Genomic DNA, 22,549 nt, shown 5'->3' with positions numbered 1-22,549 from the left:
TAACTCTTGCTTCCTTGTTGATTCGAGATTGCAGGGACACCACGTGAGAAAGCAGCCTCTCTCTCGCTAATGGTCAGGTGGAAAATTCCTCCTGTTTAAACATAGTCATGAGTTAGAGACTAATTATAGTAGGAATTACTCTGGACAGAATAGAGTGTCCAGTTGAAGTTGTGGAGAAATATCATAAGTGTAGAAGCAGAATGAGGAAAAAAAGAGAGGAAAGTTTGTATGGTCTTCCTTTTGCTGTGGTTCTTGAGCTAACAGTAGGTGGCTTAAGGATAAGGCATTAAATAATATCGAATAAGAATGAGTTATTACCTTTTCAGGTTTTTTTCACTCCATCAGCTAACATTAAAGAGAAAGATCACATCTAGCGGCAGTTTTCACATCCACTTAACACTTATTAAGTCTCTCTGTTTTTTTTTAACAAAAAGTGAGGTTCTCAGCAGAATACAGAATAAAACAAGGAATTAACATTTTGTTATATTTTGTTTCAATCATATTGTTTATTGCAAGGGAAAGTGATTTTCCATTAAGGTGAGAAGAAAAAGTTTCTTTTAAAAATAAATGTGTTGGGTCTTCCTTGGTGGCTCAGTGGTAAAGAATCTGGCTGCTAATTTAGGGGACATGGGTTCGATCCTTGGTCCGGGGAGATCCCACATGCCGAGGAACAAATAAGTCTGTGCCTCACAACTACTGAACCTGTGCTCTAGAGCCCAGGAGCCTTAGCTACGGGGCCCACAAGCGGTAAATACTGAAGCCCATGAACCCTAGAGACCATGCTCCACAACAAGAAAAGCCACTGCGATGAGAAGCCAGTGTACCGCAAATAGAGGGTAGCCCCCATTCTTTGCAACTAGAGAAAAGTTTTTGTAGCAGTGAAGACCCAGCCTAAACAAACAAACAAACAAACAAATGTGTTTAGCTAGAAAGTAAGCTAATTTAAATAAAAATATTATGTAATGAAAGTGATGCACAAATATAACCAATGTTATAAAGTGGCAGCATACTATGTTTAGAATATACTATAGGAGTATATTATAATATACTATAGGAATTTAATATAGGAGTCCTCTAAATAGAGATTAAATCATTTTCACCCAGACTTCTTCCATTCTTCCCATTTTTATCTTTCTTTCTTTCTCTCTTGCCCACTGTCCTTTTCTACCTTCTATCATTCAACAAGCTGTATTGATATGATGTACAATACAAGATGTATTGCATATAATGTGCCTGACATTGTGCTGGGCACAATGAACCCAGAAATACAATGATTAATATGTAGTTATCTTTGCTTTGTTGGAAGCTCAGTCTCACTGGTGACACAGATATGCAAGCTGTTATTATACAATGAGAAATCTGGTGTGTGTGCAGGGTATCCAGAGAAGGTATATGATGTGGGAAGCAAGGGAAGGTATCAGGTTTAAACCTTGGGAATCAGTTCTATGAAATACAGTCTAAGTTCATAAATATCAGTATATCCTTAATTTATTCAGCAAACCTCTCTAGAACCAGAAATTACATTAGATACTGGGGATTTGGACATGCAAAAAGACACAGTTGAAGCTTCAAGAAGTTTTTGATTAGAATGGGAGAAAGACAAAGAAAGCAATGATTATATATGTCTATATCTCATAACTGAAATCTTTGGATGTAGATGTGTTTCCTAATTCTGAATTTTTAGAATGTTGATAAGGTGTACAAACTCTGCATTACAAAACACTCATAAAAGAGTCTGGGGCAGGTACCCCATAATGAAAACACATTCAATCATCTTAAATGGAATAAAGATGATAAATAGCCTCACATCAATTCAGTGGAGGTTGTTGGCTTTTGTAATGTTTAAGGTTTCTGAACTGCAAAAAATGTAGACCTATTCTTAATGATAGGGGCTTGCTTTTTGAAATTCACAAAGCTTAAATATTACTACAGTCCATGGGGTCACACTCTTCAAAATAACTAGAGGTATGCTGCTTTGCAAGAACAAAGAAAGGGCGATGAGCCACATTTTAATATCAATAGAAAAGGGGTCAGGGAAGGCTTCCTAAAAGCTGTAATTTTTCGCCAGGGTCTTGCTGGATGAATAGAAGTTAACCTGACAGAGATGTGTGAGGGTGACTCAGTGGTATAGAATCTGCCTGCCAATGTCAGAGACAAAGGTTCAATGTCGGAGACAAAGGTTCAATGTCGGAGACAAAGGTTCAATGTCAGAGACAAAGGTTCGATCCCTGGGTCAGGAAGATCTTCTGGAGGAGGAAATAGCAACCCACTGCAGTATTCTTGCCTGGGAAATCCAATGGACAGAGAAGCCTGGCAGGCTACAGTCCATTGGGTCACAAAGAGTTGGACATGATTGCTCATGCATGCAAGCCCGACAGAGATGATGGAGGGATGGAGGAGGCAGAGTGTTGGAGGATGGGGAGAAGGGTTTTCTAGGCGGCAGGGACAGCCTGTAGAAAGACAATGCACTTGGTGTTTGGGGGGAACTGCAAATAATTCAGAATGGCTGTGTGTGTGGTGTGCTGAGACCAAGATGAGGCAGAGCACGGAGATGGAAATGCTGAGGAAGAAATGCTGAGATCAGGTGGGAGCAGCAGGCAGGGGACCCCCGCTAAATCTGATCTTATCCTAAGGATAAAGAGAGATTTGAGAGGTTTTCAAATCATGTTTGTAGTCATGCGAACAGATTTGAAATTACAGAACAATCCTAATATTGGATGACAGAACTGATGCACTACCCGAAACTGAGGCAATTGTTGGTCTCGGTGAGAGATGATGAGGAACTGCAAATCGGCATGGTTTGGCACATAGTAATTGCTCAATAAATCATGGCACTTTGAAGGGCAAAGACTGGGCTGTAGTGGGGATGGCTAAGAGGGGACAATTTAGAGATAGTGGGAAGAATTATCTGGGACTCATTATCTGATTGGACTTACAGGGAGCAGGGGTTAGGGCGGGGAGTCTCCTCTCTTCCAAAACCTCCATGTCTCCTCTCTGGCTTCAGGGTCTGTGTTGCTTGGTGTTTCTTTTCTTTTTTTTTTTTTTTGCCTCAAGTCATGTGGGATCTTAATTTCCCAACCAGGGGATCTAACTGGTACCCTCTGCAGTGGAAGTCTTAACCACTGGACCACCACCAAGGAAGTCCCAAGGTGTTCTATTTTGGAAATGATGAAATATGGGTTTGGGGTTCAGGGAAATTAAGTTGGATTTGGGAGATATTATGTGAAAGCTGTGAGACTTCCCTGGTGGCTCAGAGGCGAAGAATCTGCCTACAGTGCAGAAGACCCCTAAGTTGAGAAGATCCCCTGGAGAAGAAAATGGAAGCCCACTCCAGTATTCTTGCCTGGAGAATCCCATTGACAGAAAGAGGAGCCTGGGGGGTTACAGTCCATAGGGTTCCAAGAGTCAGACACGACTTAGCAACTAAACCGTCAGCACCACCATATGAAAGCTGTAGCCTTCATGTGGGTTGGATTAAAGAGAGACAGTGCAGGTCTCTCTTGAGAAGTTAGGAAGACTGAGGTCAAAAACCTAGAAAAGACATAAGGGGAAAGGAAAGGAACTGTCAACCATGTTAAGTGCCCTCAACAGATAAACTGAGACAAGAGATGGAAAAATCCTTGATGGACATGGCAAATAGGAGGTCAACGGTGATCCGAGAAGAGCCCTTTCCATAGCTGAGGAGGGACAGAAGCTGGTGACTCTGAAATAAAGGAGTGTGCAGGTGAGGAAGCAGGGACATAGGGCTGGCTGCTGTCCTTTTAAGACACGGCTGTGAATGGGGGCGGGCACACAGAGGACAAAATTAGAAACAGTCATGGTCTGTATGGAAAGGGTTTGGGGAGGAGAGATGCTGCTCCACTCCCAGTAGTCAGCTTTTTTTTGGTAGTGCTGCAGCTGGCTTTTGGAGGAGAGTCTTTAACCTGAACAGAAGGATTTCTCGGAAAGAGATGGCCACAGAAAGAGACTGGACTGGAATGGATTTGCAGGAATGCACTGTCTTTCTGGGCTCATATCCCACGTGCTGCTGCTTGTGCTAACTTCCTGTAAAGCTTTTGCTCCTTCCTCCCTCTATTGTCTACCTGGTTGGCTGCTTGCCACTTGTTTAAGATGGCTCTTAGGACTGTGTGGGTGCCAGGGAGCTGGCTCGTAAATTAGCTGTGCGTGCACGTGATTTACCAAGGTGATGCTCTTCCCTGTCGCCACTAATTGTTTTTTAGCTTATACTTTCTTCATCACACTTTTGATTTAGTTCTATCAGTTCCAATGAGCGGCTAAGGACATGAAGGGCTTCCCTGGTGTCTCATTAAAGAATCTGCCTGCAGTGTGGAGACCAGGGTTCGATCCCTGGGTCAGCAAGAGCCCCTGCAGAAGGGAATGGCAACCAACTGCAGTATTCTTGTCTGGAGACTTCCATGGACAGAGAAACCCAGTGAGATACAGTCCATGGGGTCGCAAAGAGTCGGAGGGGATAAAACACCAGTCTAGGCAAAGTAGGCAAAGTGGAGACTGAAGAAAACAGGGCCTTGTCTTCGTGCATCTTATAATCCAAATCAGGCACTGTCTTCTAAATAATGATGATAATGGCTCTTAAAATGTAGATCTTTCTGAAAAATTGATGAACATCAGATACCTTGTTTCCATGAAACAGCACAAAGAATTTAACATAAGCTTTCAGAGAGTTTGTGGACTTGCTAAATTCCAAAGTGGTTTTTCAAATTCAAGTTGCTGCTAAGTCGCTTCAGTCATATCTGACTCTGTATGACCCCATAGATGGCAGCCCACCAGGCTCCCCCGCCCCTGGGATTCTCCAGGCAAGAACAGTGGAGTGCGTTGCCATTTCCTTCTCCAATGCACGAAAGTGAAAAGTGAAAGCGAAGTCACTCAGTCGTGTCCGACTCAGCGACTCCATGGACTGCAGGCCACCAAGCTCCTCTGTCCATGGGATTTTCCAGGCAAGAGTGCTGGAGTGGGGTGCCATTGCCTTCTCCAGCACAAATTCAAGTTAAGCATGCCCAAACTATAGAGTTGATGGTGCTCCATTATTTCATGACCTCGGCTAAAATAACATTTCTGAGCCTCTGTTTCCAGTTTGTGCTGCCTGTCTTGCGAGGATTTTGTGAGGACTAAATGAGATGTTATGAATATGGGACTTAGCACAGAGCCCACCAGAGCTGATGCCAGTAAATGTTATTTCAGCTTTCAGCGTGTTATGGAGGAAGTGAGCTAGGTGTTCAGCCCCAGGCACAGCTAACTCACGGCTCTCTGGTGCAGGAGTTATTCCAGGATTTCCTTGTCACTAGTTGGTGAAACTGCCAACTAATGTCAGTTTCCCATAATTCAGTCGTTCCCTAGTGTCTCTAGAATTCTTGCTTTATCTTAGTTCCACCCAAACGATTACAATCTTTATTTATATAGATAAATAATAGATAGTAAGACATATATTATTATCATTATATAATGTTGTTGCACTTACACATATGTGCTTAAAAAGAAAACTTTGGATCCCAACCATCAGTAAAAAACACCTCTGTCATTTGCCGTAAACGGAAAATAACAGTAAACAACGAAACAAAACAATGAACATTTAGTTAGCTACCAGTGCTTACCTAGGGTTCTGAATCTGGGCCCTGATAAATAGAAAGTTTAGCCAGTGTTTGAGAAAGAATACTTTCCTCTAGCAATCAGAAGAGCTGAGGAAGAATTGAAAAATAACTTTCTCTCCAATATGATTGGCTGTCCCTTAATGCCTGGGCTGCTCCCTGTACCTGACTCTAGCGAGGCTCTCCCCTTTGGGAGGCCTTCTGCGAGGGCCAGTTGCCTCCCTCTGCACCCCACCCTGAATAAGCTCTGTGGGAGCGGCGTCCTGAATCCAACTGTCTCCCAGGACAGGAGCTCCGTGAAGCCTTGCCATTTGAGCTCCCAGAAACAAGGACACTCAGAGGTCCTGCCCCCTATTTCCTTGATGGATCAGGCTCAGTGTCTGGCTCACACACGCTCACACCCCGACGACGACTCCAGAGTTTCATATTTTCACTAGACAGGTAGCTGAGGCCACCCAAGTGCCGCTGGGACCCCGGATGGGTGGGAAGGAGGCTAGGGACAGTATTTGGAAACTGCCTGCGCCGCAAACGCTGTTTCTCCATGGGTTGCAAGCTGTGGATTAAAAATAATAAAAACGCCAAAGAAAAATTAACTACAGATTTTATTCACTTAGCGCTTGAATAAGCAGCCCTTGAGCCAGTAGAGATTACTGTTACTAGCGGTTTTATTAGTTTGTTTTAATGGGATAATATAATTCCTATAAACTATCATTTTGTTATTATAATTCAGCAACCCGCAGGAAACAGGGCCTGCCCCCCCCCGCCCCCGGTCCCTTCCCGGAGCCACCTGCGCCCCCCTCTTCTCAGGTGAGCACCCACCTCCATCCCAAGGCCCGGACACCCGCTCCTCCTCCCCGCCGCCGCCCGACTGGGCATGCTCCTCGCGGCCAGCGGGGAGCGGGCTCGGCCGCCCCGCGCCTTTACCTGAGCGGGGCCCGCCCCCCGCGCACCGGTCCCGGCGGGCACCTGGCGGTCGCCGGGGACGCGGCAGAGGGGAGGAGACGCCGCACGGGGCGGGCGTTCCGGAGCCGCCGCCGAACTTTTCTCCGAGAAGTCCCACGTTTGGGGGCCGGAGCGGCAGGGCGGGGAGGGGAGAGCGGAGTTCCTGGAAGGAGCCGCTCGGCGCCGCGCTGCACAACATGGCCTCCTCCGCCTCCTCGTCTGCGGCCGGCGCCGAGGGCACCCCTCCTGCGCAGGTGAGCGCCGCGCCGCCCCCTACCTGTGGCTTCCTTCCCGCCCGGGCGCGCGGGGATCGCGGCGCGCGGGAGACCGGGGGGTCGGGGGGAGGGTCGCCGCCGGCAGCCTTGCGCCCCTGGGGGCTGCCGGACGGCGACGGCGAGGCGAGAGGAGGGGACCCTGCGCGCGGTCGGGGATCCGGCGGCGCCTGAGGGCGCGGGACTCAAGTTGCCGTTCCGGGCAGAGTCCGGAACTCTCCGTCCGCCCCGGCGTGCGAGCATCCTGGGGGAGGAGGTAGGGCCCCGAGATATAGGGGGTCTCTGCTCGGGGACATTTGCCTCCGCGCTAAGAAAAGCGCGGCCCAGGGCTCCGGACGCCCTCGCCGCGGTCTACCGTCTCCGGGCTTCGGTGTTCTGGGCTCGCCGCTCCAGTGATTCCGTGCCAGGCTGAACCCTTCCCGAGGACACGCGCACCTTGGCGGGGAAGGGAGGAAATCACCTGGTTCTGAAAGTTACCTTCAAAGTATTAGCCTTTTCTTTTTTTTTCCCCCGCCTCCTTTTCTTTTCTGAAGGTGAGTTGAGACACTACATGTAACCCAGTGAGAATACAAAATCCACTTTAAAGATTGAGACATGCAGAAAGTGCTGGCCAATGCGGATAGGTAGTGCAGTGCCAAGGGCTGGCTAGCGGTGGGTTTACCTTCTGCCCTGGTTTTGAGAGACTTCCATTGGCGTGCAAGTCAAACACCCACAAAGTAAGAACCGGGTGCATGCTGTGCAAATCCGCAGCTTCAGGATAGCTTCTCTTTCCTCCCACCCCACACCCCTCCACGGATTGCCACCCTGAAGCCCAGAGGCGTTTAGTAGCAATTTTGCAGCTGCCACTGTGTGTGTGTGTAATAGAGGATAATTGGTTTAAAACACTCGGGCGTATGTTTGCATGTGCTTGGAAGTCTACGGAAGGGGACTTAAACAGAAGTTGTCCTTGGGAAGGGAGCTGGAGGACGGGTGGGAGGCAAACTTGGTTTCACGTGTCTTTGGGGACTTTTTTTTTTTTTTAAACCATGTGCATAAGTTATCTGTGATAGAAAAAGAAATACTACCATTCCAGAAACCGAGGCACCTTTGTATAGCTTTGACAGCAGTAGTTTATCTAGTTTCAAATTATTCGGAATTGCTCTTGAAACACACAAACCTCCTAGCCCCTATAATATCTTTCCTTTCCTTGTCATCACTCAAAATCCTGTGGGAATCAAGGAAGTCTTTCAAAGACTCCTAAGTCTTGACCGAGTCCATTGGTGTGTTTTATTGTTACCTTGATTCTGAGTTTTCCTTTTGCTGTTTTGAGAGCCTGTGTGGCTTGTCTACTTTTGGAAGAGGCAGCTTTCTGGTAAAAGCAGAGGCAGGGGACACGGTAGGGTTCTACCAGGACTTTTTCCAGGAGGGTAGGCCACGGCCAGTAGGCTCTAGGAGGGAGACAGTTTCAGAGTGGATAGGAATTGCTGGCAGAGCAGTTCAGGCATCTTTATAATCTGCTGACCTGGGCTCAAATGGATGCATCTTCAAGGAAGCAAAATGTCAATACTGAAAGTGAATGTAAAGTTAAAACCACAGCTCTGAAACAAAAACTGGCTGAAATCAAGCCATCCACCAAGCAAGCTGGTCTTCAACCAGCTACTGATACCTAGAGGGCTGATTTCTCCTAGTTCTCAAATCCGTGAAGGATGGATAAGTGAGTTGTGAAGCTGGACTGTGGTGAAATGGTTATTTATGATGAACCATTTATGCCAGTTCTCACTGTTCTTTTTGTTAGAGCATAAATAAACATCAGTTTCATAATCTGCACAGCCGTGTGTGAGGCTTCATAACAAGGAATGTGGCTTAGTATCATGCAGACAGTATAAAGACCAGTGGTGTGTTTTGGAATCCAAGGAGACACTGTGGATTCTGAATTTGTTTGCATTTGTGTGGCAGTAGTTTCCTTAGAGCTGTGGTTTTTCCTTTATTCAGTACTTCAGTTTTCCCTCCTTTTACAGCATTAATGCATTGAGTCTGCCTAATTCTAAAATAGGATTTTGGTAATTGAAAATACTGTAATTGCTCTGGACTCTCAGTGATTGTTCTTAGGTTGATTTCCAGTTAGTAACATTTATATTTTAAAGTTATGCATTTTTTTATGCACAAAATGTATGTTTGTATATTTTTGTAGAATGTGCTTCTGCAGTTACAGGAAATCATTATAATCCAAATTGGTGATCATGTAAAATTCTAGCTTAGATAAATGTCATTTTTACTTTTTTGAATAAATACCTGAAGTGGATGAGACAGGCTACCTGACACTTTTACATAAGAATGGTTCTGAGTTAATTAATTTTAAGTGGAATGTTTAGCCTTGTTACAAATGTCTCCAAACTTCTTAAAGTCTACCCTTCTGAAAAGATCAAGGTTACTAATCATCTAATCAGATCTGAAGTAACCTTTCCTTGACGGTGTTGACTGGGCTGTTGTTCATATAACTCTAGCCTTGGATTTTGCAAATGTAAATGCCAGCGAGATGTTGGGTTAATGCTAATGGAACAGTAGGGACATTTAATCGTGATTTTTCATTTTCATCCCATGTCAATATGTGAAAACAGCTTAAAATTTTTAAATTAATTCATGATATCATTTTAAAAGTTATTTTGATATTGTGTGCTTTCTATTCGCCATGTTTTTAAGTTCTAGAGGCACAGCTGGTTTGGAGAGGGAAATGGCAACCCACTCCTATATTCTTGCCTGGAGAATCCTGTGGACAGAGGAGCCTGGTGGGCTGCTGTCCATGGGGTCGCACAGAGTCGGACACGACTGAAGCAACTCAGCAGCAGCAGCAGTGGCACCTGCGGTTAGTTATAGATTCGAAGTTCTGTGTTCTATCTAAGTTAGGTACTGTGTGTATGTGAGCAGATTTTTCCTGATTGGACTATAAAGGATGTAGAAAATCTTCAAAATCTGTATTCATGGTTGAAATACTTAGACACTTGTCCTTTGTGTTTGATGTTGTGAGCAAACAGTATCTTCCAATAGATTTGTTTGTTCAAAAGGATGTAGGTTTTTCCAGGAACCAGTTAGGTTCCTGCTTGACCATGGGGGTGAGATCAATGGCACCAAAGTATTAATAGAACCAATTCTTCGATGTTTTCTGGAAATTACTCCTGAATTTCCTCTCTTGGGACAGTCCAGTGTCTCAAGAGGAAAGCAATCACAAGAAGAAAGCAATCACGTGAATATGAAAGTTACATGTTTTCAGAACTGAAGTGGTATTAATATTTTTTTGTAGAAGAAGCTAGTAATAAATAAACATTAAGTGGACTAGTGTTTGGAGTTAGAGCTTCAAAATGTGGAATAAATTATTTTGGGATTCTTTCATCAGATGATGCTTAGTAACTGCCGTTTATTTTTTTTTCAGATAACGATAAGAAAAGGGAAATATTGAAAAATTGGCCATAACCTACATTTTGTTTTCTGGGCAGGGCATGAACATTTGGACCTGGTCTGGTAGCTGAAAGGAGCAGAATGGAAGTTACTTTAAATACCATTGTAGGCTAAAGAACTGTGTGTGACTGACTTGGTAAGGCTGTTTCCCATAGAGTTTTAAAGATACCTATGGTGATTCACTAGTGGCTGTGATGTCCCTCCAGCGTGGAACTTCACTGCTGCTCTGCAGCCCCTCTGAATGATGCCATGACTCAATGCCAAGGGTCTGCTTACAGGTGTGGGGCTTCTCCTGTCTCTCTCTTTTTTTCATGTCATGACATTTTATATGGAATCGGACAAAAGGCAGTTCTGGGACTGCAGCTTTGCTCTTTAACATCAAACACAGGGCTTGACCCACCATAGGCCTTCAATTAATATTTGATGATCAAATAAATGTTGAGAAGGATCCAGCATTCAGATTTAGAATTGGCATTAGCCATATGAACAGTACTTTGCACTCCTATCATGTGGAAGGCACTCCCAGCTACATAAGAGTCTTTTTTGAAAAAAAGTATGTATTTTTGGCTGCGTTCTCCGGGTCTGTGTTGCTGTGTGGAGGCTTTCTCTAGTGGCAGCCATCAGGGGCTGCTCCCTAGGTGTGGTGGCCTCTCTTGCTGTGGATCGCAGGCTCTAGAGCGAGGGCCTCATTAGTTGCAGCATGTGGGCAGTCTTTGCGGCTCCTGGGCTCTAGAGTGCAGGCTGGGTAGTTGTGGTGCACGGCCTTTAGTTGCCCGAAGGCATGTGGAATCTTCCTGGACCAGGGACCGAACCCATGTCCCCTGCATTGGCAGGAGGATTCTTAACCAGTGGACCAGCAGGACAATCCAGTCTTGGTTTTAACTCTCATAATCCAAGTGACTTTGCGTTTACATCAGACAGCGCTCACAGAGTGCCAGCACTAGAAATTTTCCAGGCATAGATCTTTGGGATCATTTAATCAGGTGCCTCATATTTAGAGTGGGCCTTAGTGTATAGTTAAGAAGGAAAATGTAGATGAAGATACCTAAGAATTTAAGGAGAGGTGCATCAGGAAATACACTTACCGGTTTCTTTACTGCAAAGTGCCACAGAATGGAAACCTGTACCAAAAAGGATAGAGAAATGTCTGAAAAAGTGATCTAATTTATTCTCATTTATGGTGACCTAATATTCATGGTGTGGCTAGACCGTAATTTATTTCATAATTTCCCTGTTAGCAAACATTTGCCTTATTTCTAGTTTTTTGGTACCTACAGACAGTGCTGTGGGTAAATATCCTTATATGTTAAAAAAGTTCATGATTTAGTTGAATAGAGAAGACATATGCATCTTTAATAATAACAACTGTGACTTCTTGTACCTCTCCTGGTAGATATTGTATACTTTAAAACAAATTGTGGAGTAGAAATTAGTAACTCTTCTTGTTTTATATACAAGGAAACTGAGCTTCAGGAAGGCCGCACAAGTTATGTTTGGTAAGGGCTGAAACTGGACTGGAACCCCTGTTGGCTTGAGCAATGGACATAGCCATGATGATGAAATCAGGAGGCCAGGAATGGAGTCCCCATCTCCCAAGGAACTTTAGCACTGGAACCTCAGAATCTTATCTCATGGGCTTCCGTTTCTCCACCTGGGAAAGGAGAGAGTTGGAGAAAACTATTTTGAGGGCTTATTCCAGCTGAAATAGTCTGTGATTCAAAAAAAAAAATGAAGAGTTTTTTCTTTTTACTCTAAAAGAGGGATAGAGATAATTAGAAATAAAGTGATACAGAAGCACTTTCCTACTCCTGTTTTGACATTCTTGATTTTAGGATAATTTTCCAAATGTTGGGAACTTTCAAGTTTATTTTGTATTGTTTAAGTGATTTATTTTCTCCTGAAAACCTGACTTTAAGGAAATTGTGCTTTTTGCAATTCATGATGATTTAGAGCATCAGGAATTTATTAGTTCCAAGGGGAGATAACCAGACAACTCAGTGGATCTGGGCTGGTAACTGAACACTCACCAAAGGCAGGGGATTTGATTGGGAGTGATGTGGGACACTTCACTTAGGTGGAGAGCAGTGGGATAACTGTTTGACCTCTGTGGGTCCTTTAGGTTTTCTCTCGATTCTCCTCCTCCTGCACCCCCCCATTTCCTCCTTCCTTCCCCCTCTCCTCTTTCCTCTTCACCCTCTTTCTCCCCTTCATCCCTCCCACCTTCTTCTTTCTTAAATTTGACTGATCAGTAATATGCTGTAGACTGTGTCTCAGAAAACAAAGAACAAAACCAAATGCCCTGATTTATAGCATTCGCCCAATTCTGCAGTGAAAATGCAACTTTTGGTGATGAGTTCCAGTGCATGTCTGGAGGGTCTAGGGTTTCCCCCACATTAAGCAAGCAGCGCTCTGACGTCAGCAGGGTGTCCTGCTATTCAGCTCAATTCTGAAACTATCTACCGTGAGATAGCCTGAGATTCCACAGGTTAAGGGCTTAGGTCCACGAGCCTGCCCCCCACTGCCCTGCCCATTTTCAGGTGCAGACCATGAACCCAGCTTATCACATGTGCTTCTGACCTGCTGGCTATAGATTAGAGGTTTCAGCAACCCCTTCCTGGGTTTGAGTAATTTGCTAGAGTAGCTCATAGAAGTCAGAGAAGCATTTTGCTTACTAGATTACCAGTTTATTATAAAAGAATATAACCCAACAACAGCCAGATGGAAGAGATGCATAGGGCAAAGTCTGTGGAAGAGGCTTGGAGCTTCCGTGTTTTCTCAGAGGATGCAGCTCTGCCTGTGTCTCCCCAGCAAAGCTGCATCTCCATCCTGGAAGCTCTGCTAACCCCCCTCCTTTTGGGTTTTTATAGAGGCCTCGTTATTCCACGGACAGAGGAGCCTGGTGGGCTACAGTCCATGGGATCACAAAGAGTCAGATACGACTGAGCTGCTAACACACACACATTACAGAGGCATGATTGATTAAATCCTTAGCCATTGGCGATGGCCTCAATTTCCAGTCCCTTTTCCCTCCCCTGAGGTCGAGGGAGTGGGGTGGATGGGGACTTTCAGTCCCAACCCTCTAAGCAGATGGTTGGTTCCACTGTCTACTGACCTCCCTTCCCTAGGAGCTTTTCAGAAGTCACCTTAATAACATAACAAGACACCTTTACTGCTCTCAGGGGTTTTAGGAGCTTTGTACTGGGAACAGGGACTTCCCAGGTGGTGGAGTGGTAAACAATCCTGGCAAAGCAGGAGACGTAGGAGCTGCAGCAGACGCAGGTTCTATCCTGGGTTGGAAAGCTCCCTGGAGGAGGAAATGGCAATCCACTCCAGTATTCCTGCCTGGAAAATTCCATGGACAGAGGAGTCTGATAGACTGCAGTCCAGGGGTCACAAAGAGTCAGACATGACTGAGCGACAGCATGCATGCATGTGCCAGGAACAGGTTGAAGACCAAATAAATATTTCTTTTCTTTTAAAATAAACCCCCATTTTATTTATTTTCAGAGGCAGATGGGATCATAGTTCCCCAACCAGGGATTGAGCCTATGCCCCTTGCACTGGAGATGAGGTGTCTTAACCACTGGACCATCAGGGAAGTCCCTATATTTCTTATTATAAATCATAGTATCACAAAAGACTTTCATTGTGGCTTATTTCAAGCTGCTGGTGCAAGGTGAACGTGGAGTTGGGAAGAAATGTACAGAGTTGGCTTTCCTGAAAGCTGATATTAGCTAGTTCCAGCACATGACTTATATATTGTGCAAAGCACTGAATTTTTTTAGTTGGACCAATAAAATCTGATTATCCAAAACATATTTGGCACTTAACAGATATTAGGCATACAGCATGGGTAAATAAGAACTAGTTTTTGCTTTCCAGAATCTCATAGTTTAGTAGGCTGTTTAAATGAACTTTCAGTAGAGAAAGGACTCTTGTGCTGAGAATGGTAGATCGGATCTCTTTTTCCACTGGGGACAGAATAAATACCAAGTAGATCCTGAAATATCTGGATTAGAAGTGAGAGAACCGGATGGACTTGAGATTGTTATACTGAGTGAAGTGAGACCGAGAAAGACAAATATCAAATGCTATTGCTTATATGTGGAATCTGAAGAAATGGTGCAAATGAACTAATCTGCAAAACAAATGGAGTGGGAAACAACTTGTGGTAACCAAGGGGGAAAGGATGGGGTGGGGAGGATAAATTGAGAGATTGGTATTGACATATACACACACTGTTGTCTATTAAATATACACACACTATTATCTATTAAATATTATCTATTTAAATAGATAGCTAATGGGAATCTACTGTAGACACACCCATCATTTAAAAGTGGGTATTTAATTGTATTTCCAAATACATGGGGTCTTTCAAAGTATCTTTGTATGTAGTTTCCCCAAATACGTGGATTTTTAAAAAAGTATCTGTGATATTAATTTCTCATTTAAATACTTTCTTCTGTACAGTCAGCCTGTTTTTTTCCTTCTTCTCACATTATCTAGGCTTTCAGTGGCTAAGTCAAGGCTCTCTTGGAAAGTGTCACATTGCACTTGAAAATATATGGGTTATTTTCCGATTTCTTTTGATACTGATGTCTAACATAATTCTGCAGTGATAAGAGAACAGAGTGTGTGATTTGAATACCTTTAGACCATGAAATTTTTACACCTTGATTTGTGTCCCTGGATATGTCCCACTGTCTCCTAGTTTATAGTGTGTGGGAACTTGAATAGAATTTGTATTGAACTGTTGTGTGAAAAAGAAAAAAAAAAGAACCTGCTGTAGTATACGTAGCACAAGGGACTCCGATCAATACTCTGTAATGTCTTAAATGGGAAAAGAACCTAAAAGAAGAGTGGCTATATGTATGCATATAACTGATTCACTTTGCTATGCAGCAGAAACTAACAGAATGTTGTAAATCAAGAATAGTCTAATAAAAATTAATTAAAAAAAAAGAAATGAGAGAACTGAGGCCTGTAACTGGATTATTAGATGTTAGAAGGGTGTAACTGAGATTTTTAAGATTCTGTTGCTTTGGAGGTCAAGTTAAGCATAATAGATTTTTTTTTCTCTTGTGTATGTATTGGTGTGTGGAAGTTTATTAGTCATTTTTATTGAGGTATAATTTATATATATATGATAAAATTCACCAAATTTAAGTGTATAATTCTCCCACTCTTACAAACATTTTACCTCCTCATGACAGACTGTTTATCATCCTAAGAAGTTCACTTCTGTTCTTTCCCAGTTAAACTCCCTCCAACCTTCCAGGCAAACACTGCTTTGATTTCTTTTACCATAGATTTGCTTTACCTACATGTTTTCCTGGATTCTTTCCCTTAGCATAATCTTTTTGATATCTATCCAGGCTCTTGTAGGTATTAGTAGATTATTCCTTTTTGTTGCTGAGTAATATTTCATAGTGTTAGTCACTCGGTGGTGTCTGACTCTTTCCCTGCCAGGCTCCTCTGTCCCAGGGATTCTCTAGGCAAGAATACTGAGGTGGGTTGTCATGTTCTTCTGCAGGGGGTCTTCCTGACCTAGGCATCAAACCTGGCTCTCCCCCATTGTGGGCAGATTCTTTACTGTCTGAGCCACCTGGGAAGGCCAGGTGGCACTAGTGGCAAAGAACGAGCCTGCCAATGCAGGAGACGTACAGATGCAGGTTTGATCCCTGGGTTGGGGCGATCCCCTGCAGGAGGGCATGGCAACCCACTCCAGTATTCTTGCCTGGAGAATCACTTGGACAGAGGAGCCTGGTTGGCTATGGTCTATAAGGTCGCAAGGAGTTGGAGAGGACTGAAGTATTTAGCACATAGCACAATATTTCATTGAACAAGTATACCATAGGTTGTTCATCCATTTGTCAGACATTTGAATTGTTTTCAGCTTTGGCTATTATGAGTAAACTGACTATTATGAATATAGAAGTTTTTGGATAGGTCGTTTGGTTGACACAGATATTCCCCCAACCACACCTATGTTGTGTGTATAGGAGTTTAAATATCAGGAGTTGGAGAATCAAAAGATAGTGTATGCTTAACTGTACCAGTAAAAGGCATCTCTAGAGAATGAATTATCTCAGATCAAATTTGGGGGGGAGGAGATTTCATTCCAATCCCAAAGAAAAGCAATGCCAAAGAATGCTCAAACTACCACACAGTTGTACTCATCTTCACATGCTAGTAAGGAGAATGCGATGGCACCCCACTCCAGTACTCTTGCCTGGAAAATCCCATGGATGGAGGAGCACGGTAGGCTGCAGTCCATGGGGTCGCGAAGAGTTGGACACGACTGAGAGACTTCACTTTCACTTTTCACTTTCATGCATTGGAAAAGGAAATGGCAACCCACTCCAGTGTTCTTGCCTGGAGAATCCCAGGGATGGGGTAGCCTGGTGGGCTGCCATCTGTGAGGTCGCACAGAGTTGGACACAACTGAAGCGACTTAACAGCAGCAGCAGCACATGCTAGTAATGTTCAAAATTCTTGAAGCCAGGCTTCTACAGTGCATGAACTGTGAACTTCCAGATGTTCAAGTTGGTTTTAGAAAAGGCAGAGGAACCAGAGATCAAATTGCCAACATCCTTTGGATCATCAAAAAAGCAAGAGAGTTCCAGAAAAACATCTACTTCTGCTTTATTGACTATGCCAAAGCCTTTGACTGTGTGGAATACTACAAACTGTGGAAAATTCTGAAAGCGATGGGAATACCAGACCACCTGACCTGCCTCTTGAGAAATCTGTCTGCAGGTCAGGAAGCAACAGTTAGAACTGGACATGGAACAGACTGGTTCCAAATCGCGAAAGGAGTATGTCAGGACTGTATATTGTCACCCTGCTTATTTAACTTCTATGCAGAGTACATCATGAGAAATGCTGGACTGGATGAAGCACAGCTGGAATCAAGATTGCCAGGAGAAATATCAATAACCTCAGGTATGCAGATGACACCACCCTTATGGCAGAAAGTGAAGAACTAAAGAGCCTCTTAATGAAAGTGAAAGAGGAGAGTGAAGAAATTGGCTTAAAACTGAACATTCAGAAAACTAAGATCATAGCATCTGGTCCCATCACTTCATTGCAAATAGATGGGGAAACAGTGGAAACAATGAGAGACTTTATTTTTCTGGGCTCCAAAATAACTGCAGATGGTGACTGCAGCCATGTGATTAAAAGACGCTTACTCCTTGGAAGAAAAGTTATGACCAACCTAGACAGCATATTAAAAAGGAGAGACATTAATTTGTCAACCAAGGTCTGTCTAGTCAAAGCTATGGTTTTTCTAGTAGTCATATATGGATGTGAGAGTTGGACTCTAAAGAAAGCTGATCACCGAAGAACTGATGTTTTTAAACTGCGGTGTTGGAGAGGACTCTTGGGAGTCCTTTGGACAGCAAGGAGATCCAACCGGTCCATCCTAAAGGAAATTAATATTCATTGGAAAGACTGATGTTGAAGCTGAAACTCTAATACTTTGGCCACCTGATGTGAAGAACTGAGTCATTTGGAAAGCCCCTGATGCTGGGAAAGATTGAAGGAGGGAGGAAAAGGGGACGACAGAGGATGAGATGGCTGGATGGCATCATCAACTGAATGGACTTGAGTTTGAGTAAACTCTGGGAGTTGGTGATGGACAGAGAGACCTGGCATGCTGTAGTCCATGGAGTTGCAGAGTCAGACACGACTGAGTGACTAAACTGAACTGAACTGAACTGAACTGAAAAATAGAGGCTTGTGGGATCATCTTGGACCAGGGATCTAAGCTACGTCTCCTGCATTAGCATTTACCATTGAGCCACGAGGGAAGCCTGTATCTTTATAATTTCTGTGGCATTTTTCTCATATCCTTATAGCTCCTGTGATAGTCTGCCCTCTGCTGAAGGTACCTTTGAACATATCTTTCAAGAGGAAATGAAGTGGTGTGGAAAGAGGAAGCTTGGTCTGTTGCCAATTAATTACCATTTAATTACTCTATTAGGTAAATCACTTAACTGTGTTTCTTTTTTCTTTTCTTACTTGAGGAGCTAATAACATCCTCCTTGCAGGACTGTTCTAAGTGTTTCAGGAAATATATATGATACATTGATACAGTGGGTGGTCAGTAAATAGGAGCTGTTAGGTTATGAAACCAGAAGCTACCGACTTTGAGGTAGTTCCATTTTGGGGTTATGTACAAAATTTAAGACATAGATGGGAAGTTTGTTTATGTACTATGTACATATTTGCGCTACAATTTTTTTTAATTTTACTACTAGCAGAGTGCCAGTCCTTAAAAGCTTTGATTAGGTAAGCGCATTGTTGTTGTTTAGTCGCTAAGTCCTGTCCAACTGTTCTGCACCCCATGGACTGTAGCCCACCAGTCTCCTCTGTCCATGGAATTCTCCAAGCAAAAATATTAGAGTGGGTTGCCATTTCCTTCTCCAGGGAATCTTCCCAACCCCAGGGATAGAACCTGCATTTCCTGCATTGCAAGTGGGTTCTTTACTGCTGAACCATCAGGGAAGCCCCAAGCAAATGCGCAGATGAGTAAATAAAGGAGAAAGTGTATTTTCCTCATTCTGTTTCAGTCTCCCTCAATGTTTAGGTATCCAGGAGAAAGTTTTATTTTCCAAGGTTCAAGTTTATTCAGTTATCTCTTCTCTTTTGGCAGAGGTGTGTGTAAATTTATGGGGGTGCAAGATATTTAGAAATTATCATAAGAACAAAAATTGCAGCAATGTAACTGCTTACATTTGTAGACAACTATTTATATTCCTTAAAGTACTTGCATGTTATTTCAAACATTTGTTCCTCGGAACAACCACATCAGGCGGTTGGAATAAATCGTCTAAATTTAGTGAAAAGAAAAGCAAGGTTCAGAGGTTGACTTGTTCATGGTCTTTATGAAGCTAATATGTGGCAAAATTGAGGGAGGGACTTGGGCAGTAAACAGGAAACCCTGTGTATGGATGGTGGGAGCACAGTCTGGGGCAGCTGTTTTGGAAAGCACTCAGGCATTATTTAAGCAAATTAGCTAGGTAGTTGCTCTGTGACCCAGAAATTCCATTTCTACAGTCAGACATTGGAATGTGTCCTCCAGGTCTCCAAGAGAATGTGAGCAAGGTTATTCACGGCTGTATTATTAGTAAGGGTGCTGGTGGTGGGGAGGTAACTGGGTGAACTTTGTTGGGAGGGATGGACTGATGGGTGCGCATCGTGGAGTTGTCTGCAACCATTAGCAGCGATCAGTTAGGTAAACAGAAGCACCATGGATGGATATGAAGACTATCGTGCTTGCTAAAATGTAAGGGGTGGAGGTATATTTATCATTCATCTGAATTAAACATTTATAATGGGCTTCTCTGATGGCTGATAGTAAAGAATCTGCCTGCAATACGGGAGACCCAGGTTTAATCTCTAGGTCGGGAAGATCCCCTGGAGAAAGGAATGGCCACCCACTCCAGCATTTTTGCCTGGAGAACTCCATGGACAGAAGAACCTGGTGTGCTATAGTATATGGGGTTGCAGAGAGTCAGACATAACTGGGGACTAACACACAAACTGAAAACACTCAAGCACAGCACGGTACGCTTCTTGTAAGAACACTTACCTAAAGGACTCACTAAGCATGTCAGAATGGCTGCCTGTGGGGCCCAGTGCATGGGAGTGGGCTAAGGAGATAAAGAGAAATAAATAAGGAAAGAAAATAATGATAGTGCACTCAGTGAGTATGGCTAATTCAGCCCTCTGAATGGTGAAGTTAAAAATCATACTTTATTTAATGTCAGATTGATGATATTCTTTGCAGCCAAAGTTGGAGAAACTCTATATAGTCAGCAAAAACAAGACCGCAAGCTGACTGTGGCTCAGATCATGAACTCCTTATTCCCAAATTCAGACATAAATTGAAGAAAGTAGGGAAAAGCACTAGACCATTTAGGTATGAGCTTAATCAAATCCCTTACGATTATGCAGTGGAAGTGAGAAATAGGTTCAAGGGATTAGATCTGATAGACAGAGTACCTGAAGAACTATAGATGGAGGTTCTTGACATTGTATAGGAGACAGTGATCAGGACCATCCCCAAGAAAAAGCAATGCAAAAAGGCAAAGTGATTGTCTGAGGAGGCCTTACAAATAGTTGTGAAAAGAAGAGAAGCAAAAGGCAAAGGAGAAAAGAAAAGATACCCATTTGAATGCAGAGTTCCACAGAATAGCAAGGAGAGGTAAGAAAGCCTTCCTTAGCGATCAATGCAAAGAAATAGAGGAAAACAATAGAATGGGAAAGACTAGAGATCTCTTCAAGAAAATCAGAGATACCAAGTGAACATTTCATGCAAAGATGGGCACAGTAAAGGACAGTAATGGTATGGACCTAACAGAAGCAGAAGGTATTAAAAAGAGATGGCAGAATATACAGAAGAACTATACAAAAAGATCTTCATGACCCAGATAATCACAATGGTATGATCACTCACCTAGAGCCAAACATCCTGGAATATGAAGTCAAATGGGCCTTAGGAAGCATCACTACAAACAAAGCTAGTAGAGGTGATGGAATTCCAGTTGAGCTATTTCAAATCCTAAAAGATGATGCCTTGAAAGTACTGCACTCAATATGCCAGCGAATATGAAAAACTCAGCAGTGGCCACAGGAACAGGTAAGTTTTCAATCCAGTCCCAAAGAAAGGCAATGCCAAGGAATGCTCAAACTACCACACAGTTCCACTCATCTCACATGCTAGTAAAGTAATGCTCAAAATTTTCGAAGCCAAGCTTCAACAGTACATAAGCTGTGAACTCCCTGATGTTAAAGCTGGTTTTAGAAAAGGCAGAGGAACCAGAGATCAAATTGCCAACATCTGTTGGATCATCGGAAAAGCAAGAGAGTTCCAGAAAAACATCTACTTCTGCTTTATTGACTATGCCAAAGCCTTTGACTATGTGGAATACTACAAACTGTGGAAAATTCTGAAAGCGATGGGAATACCAGACCACCTGACCTGCCTCTTGAGAAATCTGTCTGCAGGTCAGGAAGCAACAGTTAGAACTGGACATGGAACAATAGACTGGTTCCAAATCGCAAAAGGAGTATGTCAGGGCTGTATATTGCCACCCTGCTTATTTAACTTCTATGCAGAGCACATCATAAGAAATGCTGGACTGGATGAAGCACAGGTTGGAATCAAGATTGCCGGGAGAATTATCAATAACCTCAGGTACGCAGATGACACCTCCCTTATGGCAGAAAGTGAAGGAGAACTAAAGAGCCTCTTGATGAAAATGAAAGAGGAGAGTGAAGGAGTTGGCTTAGAACTGAATGTTCAGAAAACTAAGATCATGGCATCTGGTCCCATCACTTCATGGCAAATAGATCGGAAAACAATAGAAACGGTGAGAGACTTTATTTTTTTTTGGGGGGGGGCTCCAAAATCACTGCAGCCATGTAATTAAAAGACACTTACTCCTTGGAAGAAAAGTTATGACCAACCTAGACAGCATATTAAAAAGCAGAGACATTAATCTGCCAACCAAGATCAGTCTAGTCAATGCTATGGTTTTTCCAGTAGTCGTGTATGGCTGTGAGAGTTGGACTGTAAAAAAGCTGAGTGTTGAAGAACTGATGCTTTTGAACTGTGGTGTTGGAGAAGACTCTTGAGAGACCCTTGGACAGCAAGGAGATCCAACCAGTCAATCCTAAAGGAAATCCGTCCTGAATAATTCATTGGAAGGACTGATGTTGAAACTGAAACTCTAATACTTTGGCCACCTGCTGTGAAGAACTGACTCATTTGGAAAGCCCCTGATGCTGGGAAAGATTAAAGGAGGGAGGAGAAGGGAATGACAGAGGATGAGATTGTTGGATGGCATCACCGACTGAATGGACTTGTTTGAGTAAACTCCAGGAGTTGGTAATGGACAGGCATGCCTGGCGTGCTGCAGTGCATGTGGTCACAAAGTGTTGGACACGACTGAGCTACTAAACTGAACTAATGTAGTTTGAATACCTTTTATACGATGAACTCTGTTACCACTAGGCTTAACTAAAGAGACCTCATTATCATTATATATAGGGCGAATATTCCACGTAAAATAAAATTTGAATTGTTTTCTAAAGTTTCAGATGTACTTTTGCACAGAGAAGAGCATCTTTTTCTTTTTAAACATTTATAATACCATACTGTTGAGTTGGTATAATTTAAAAATTAACTTCCTTGTTTATTTTATGTTTTGGATAATTGAGACTGATATATCATGTGGTACTGTCAGTTTTTTTTTTTTTTTTACAAAATTCACGTGTAATATAGTA

At 43.2% G+C, this 22,549-nt stretch overlaps 1 protein-coding gene across 3 annotated transcripts in view; it reads left to right on the top strand.

Moving 5' to 3' along the window:
* Positions 1-6,529: 6,529 nt before the first annotated feature.
* The window catches only part of ANK3 (ankyrin 3), a 755,525-nt gene continuing 739,505 nt past the window's right edge, over positions 6,530-22,549 (top strand). For all 3 annotated transcript variants that reach the window (XM_060406459.1, XM_060406456.1, XM_060406452.1), the window contains exon 1: positions 6,530-6,799. In XM_060406459.1, coding sequence (XP_060262442.1) covers positions 6,743-6,799 — 57 coding nt within the window. In that variant the 5' untranslated portion in view covers positions 6,530-6,742. The remainder of the gene's footprint in view (positions 6,800-22,549) is intronic.

The sequence above is a fragment of the Ovis aries genome, chromosome 25, assembly GCF_016772045.2.
Source record: "Ovis aries strain OAR_USU_Benz2616 breed Rambouillet chromosome 25, ARS-UI_Ramb_v3.0, whole genome shotgun sequence".
Taxonomy (NCBI): domain Eukaryota; kingdom Metazoa; phylum Chordata; class Mammalia; order Artiodactyla; family Bovidae; genus Ovis; species Ovis aries.
The sequence above is the reverse complement of the archived record's forward strand: the minus strand, read 5'-3'. Positions and strand labels throughout refer to the sequence as shown.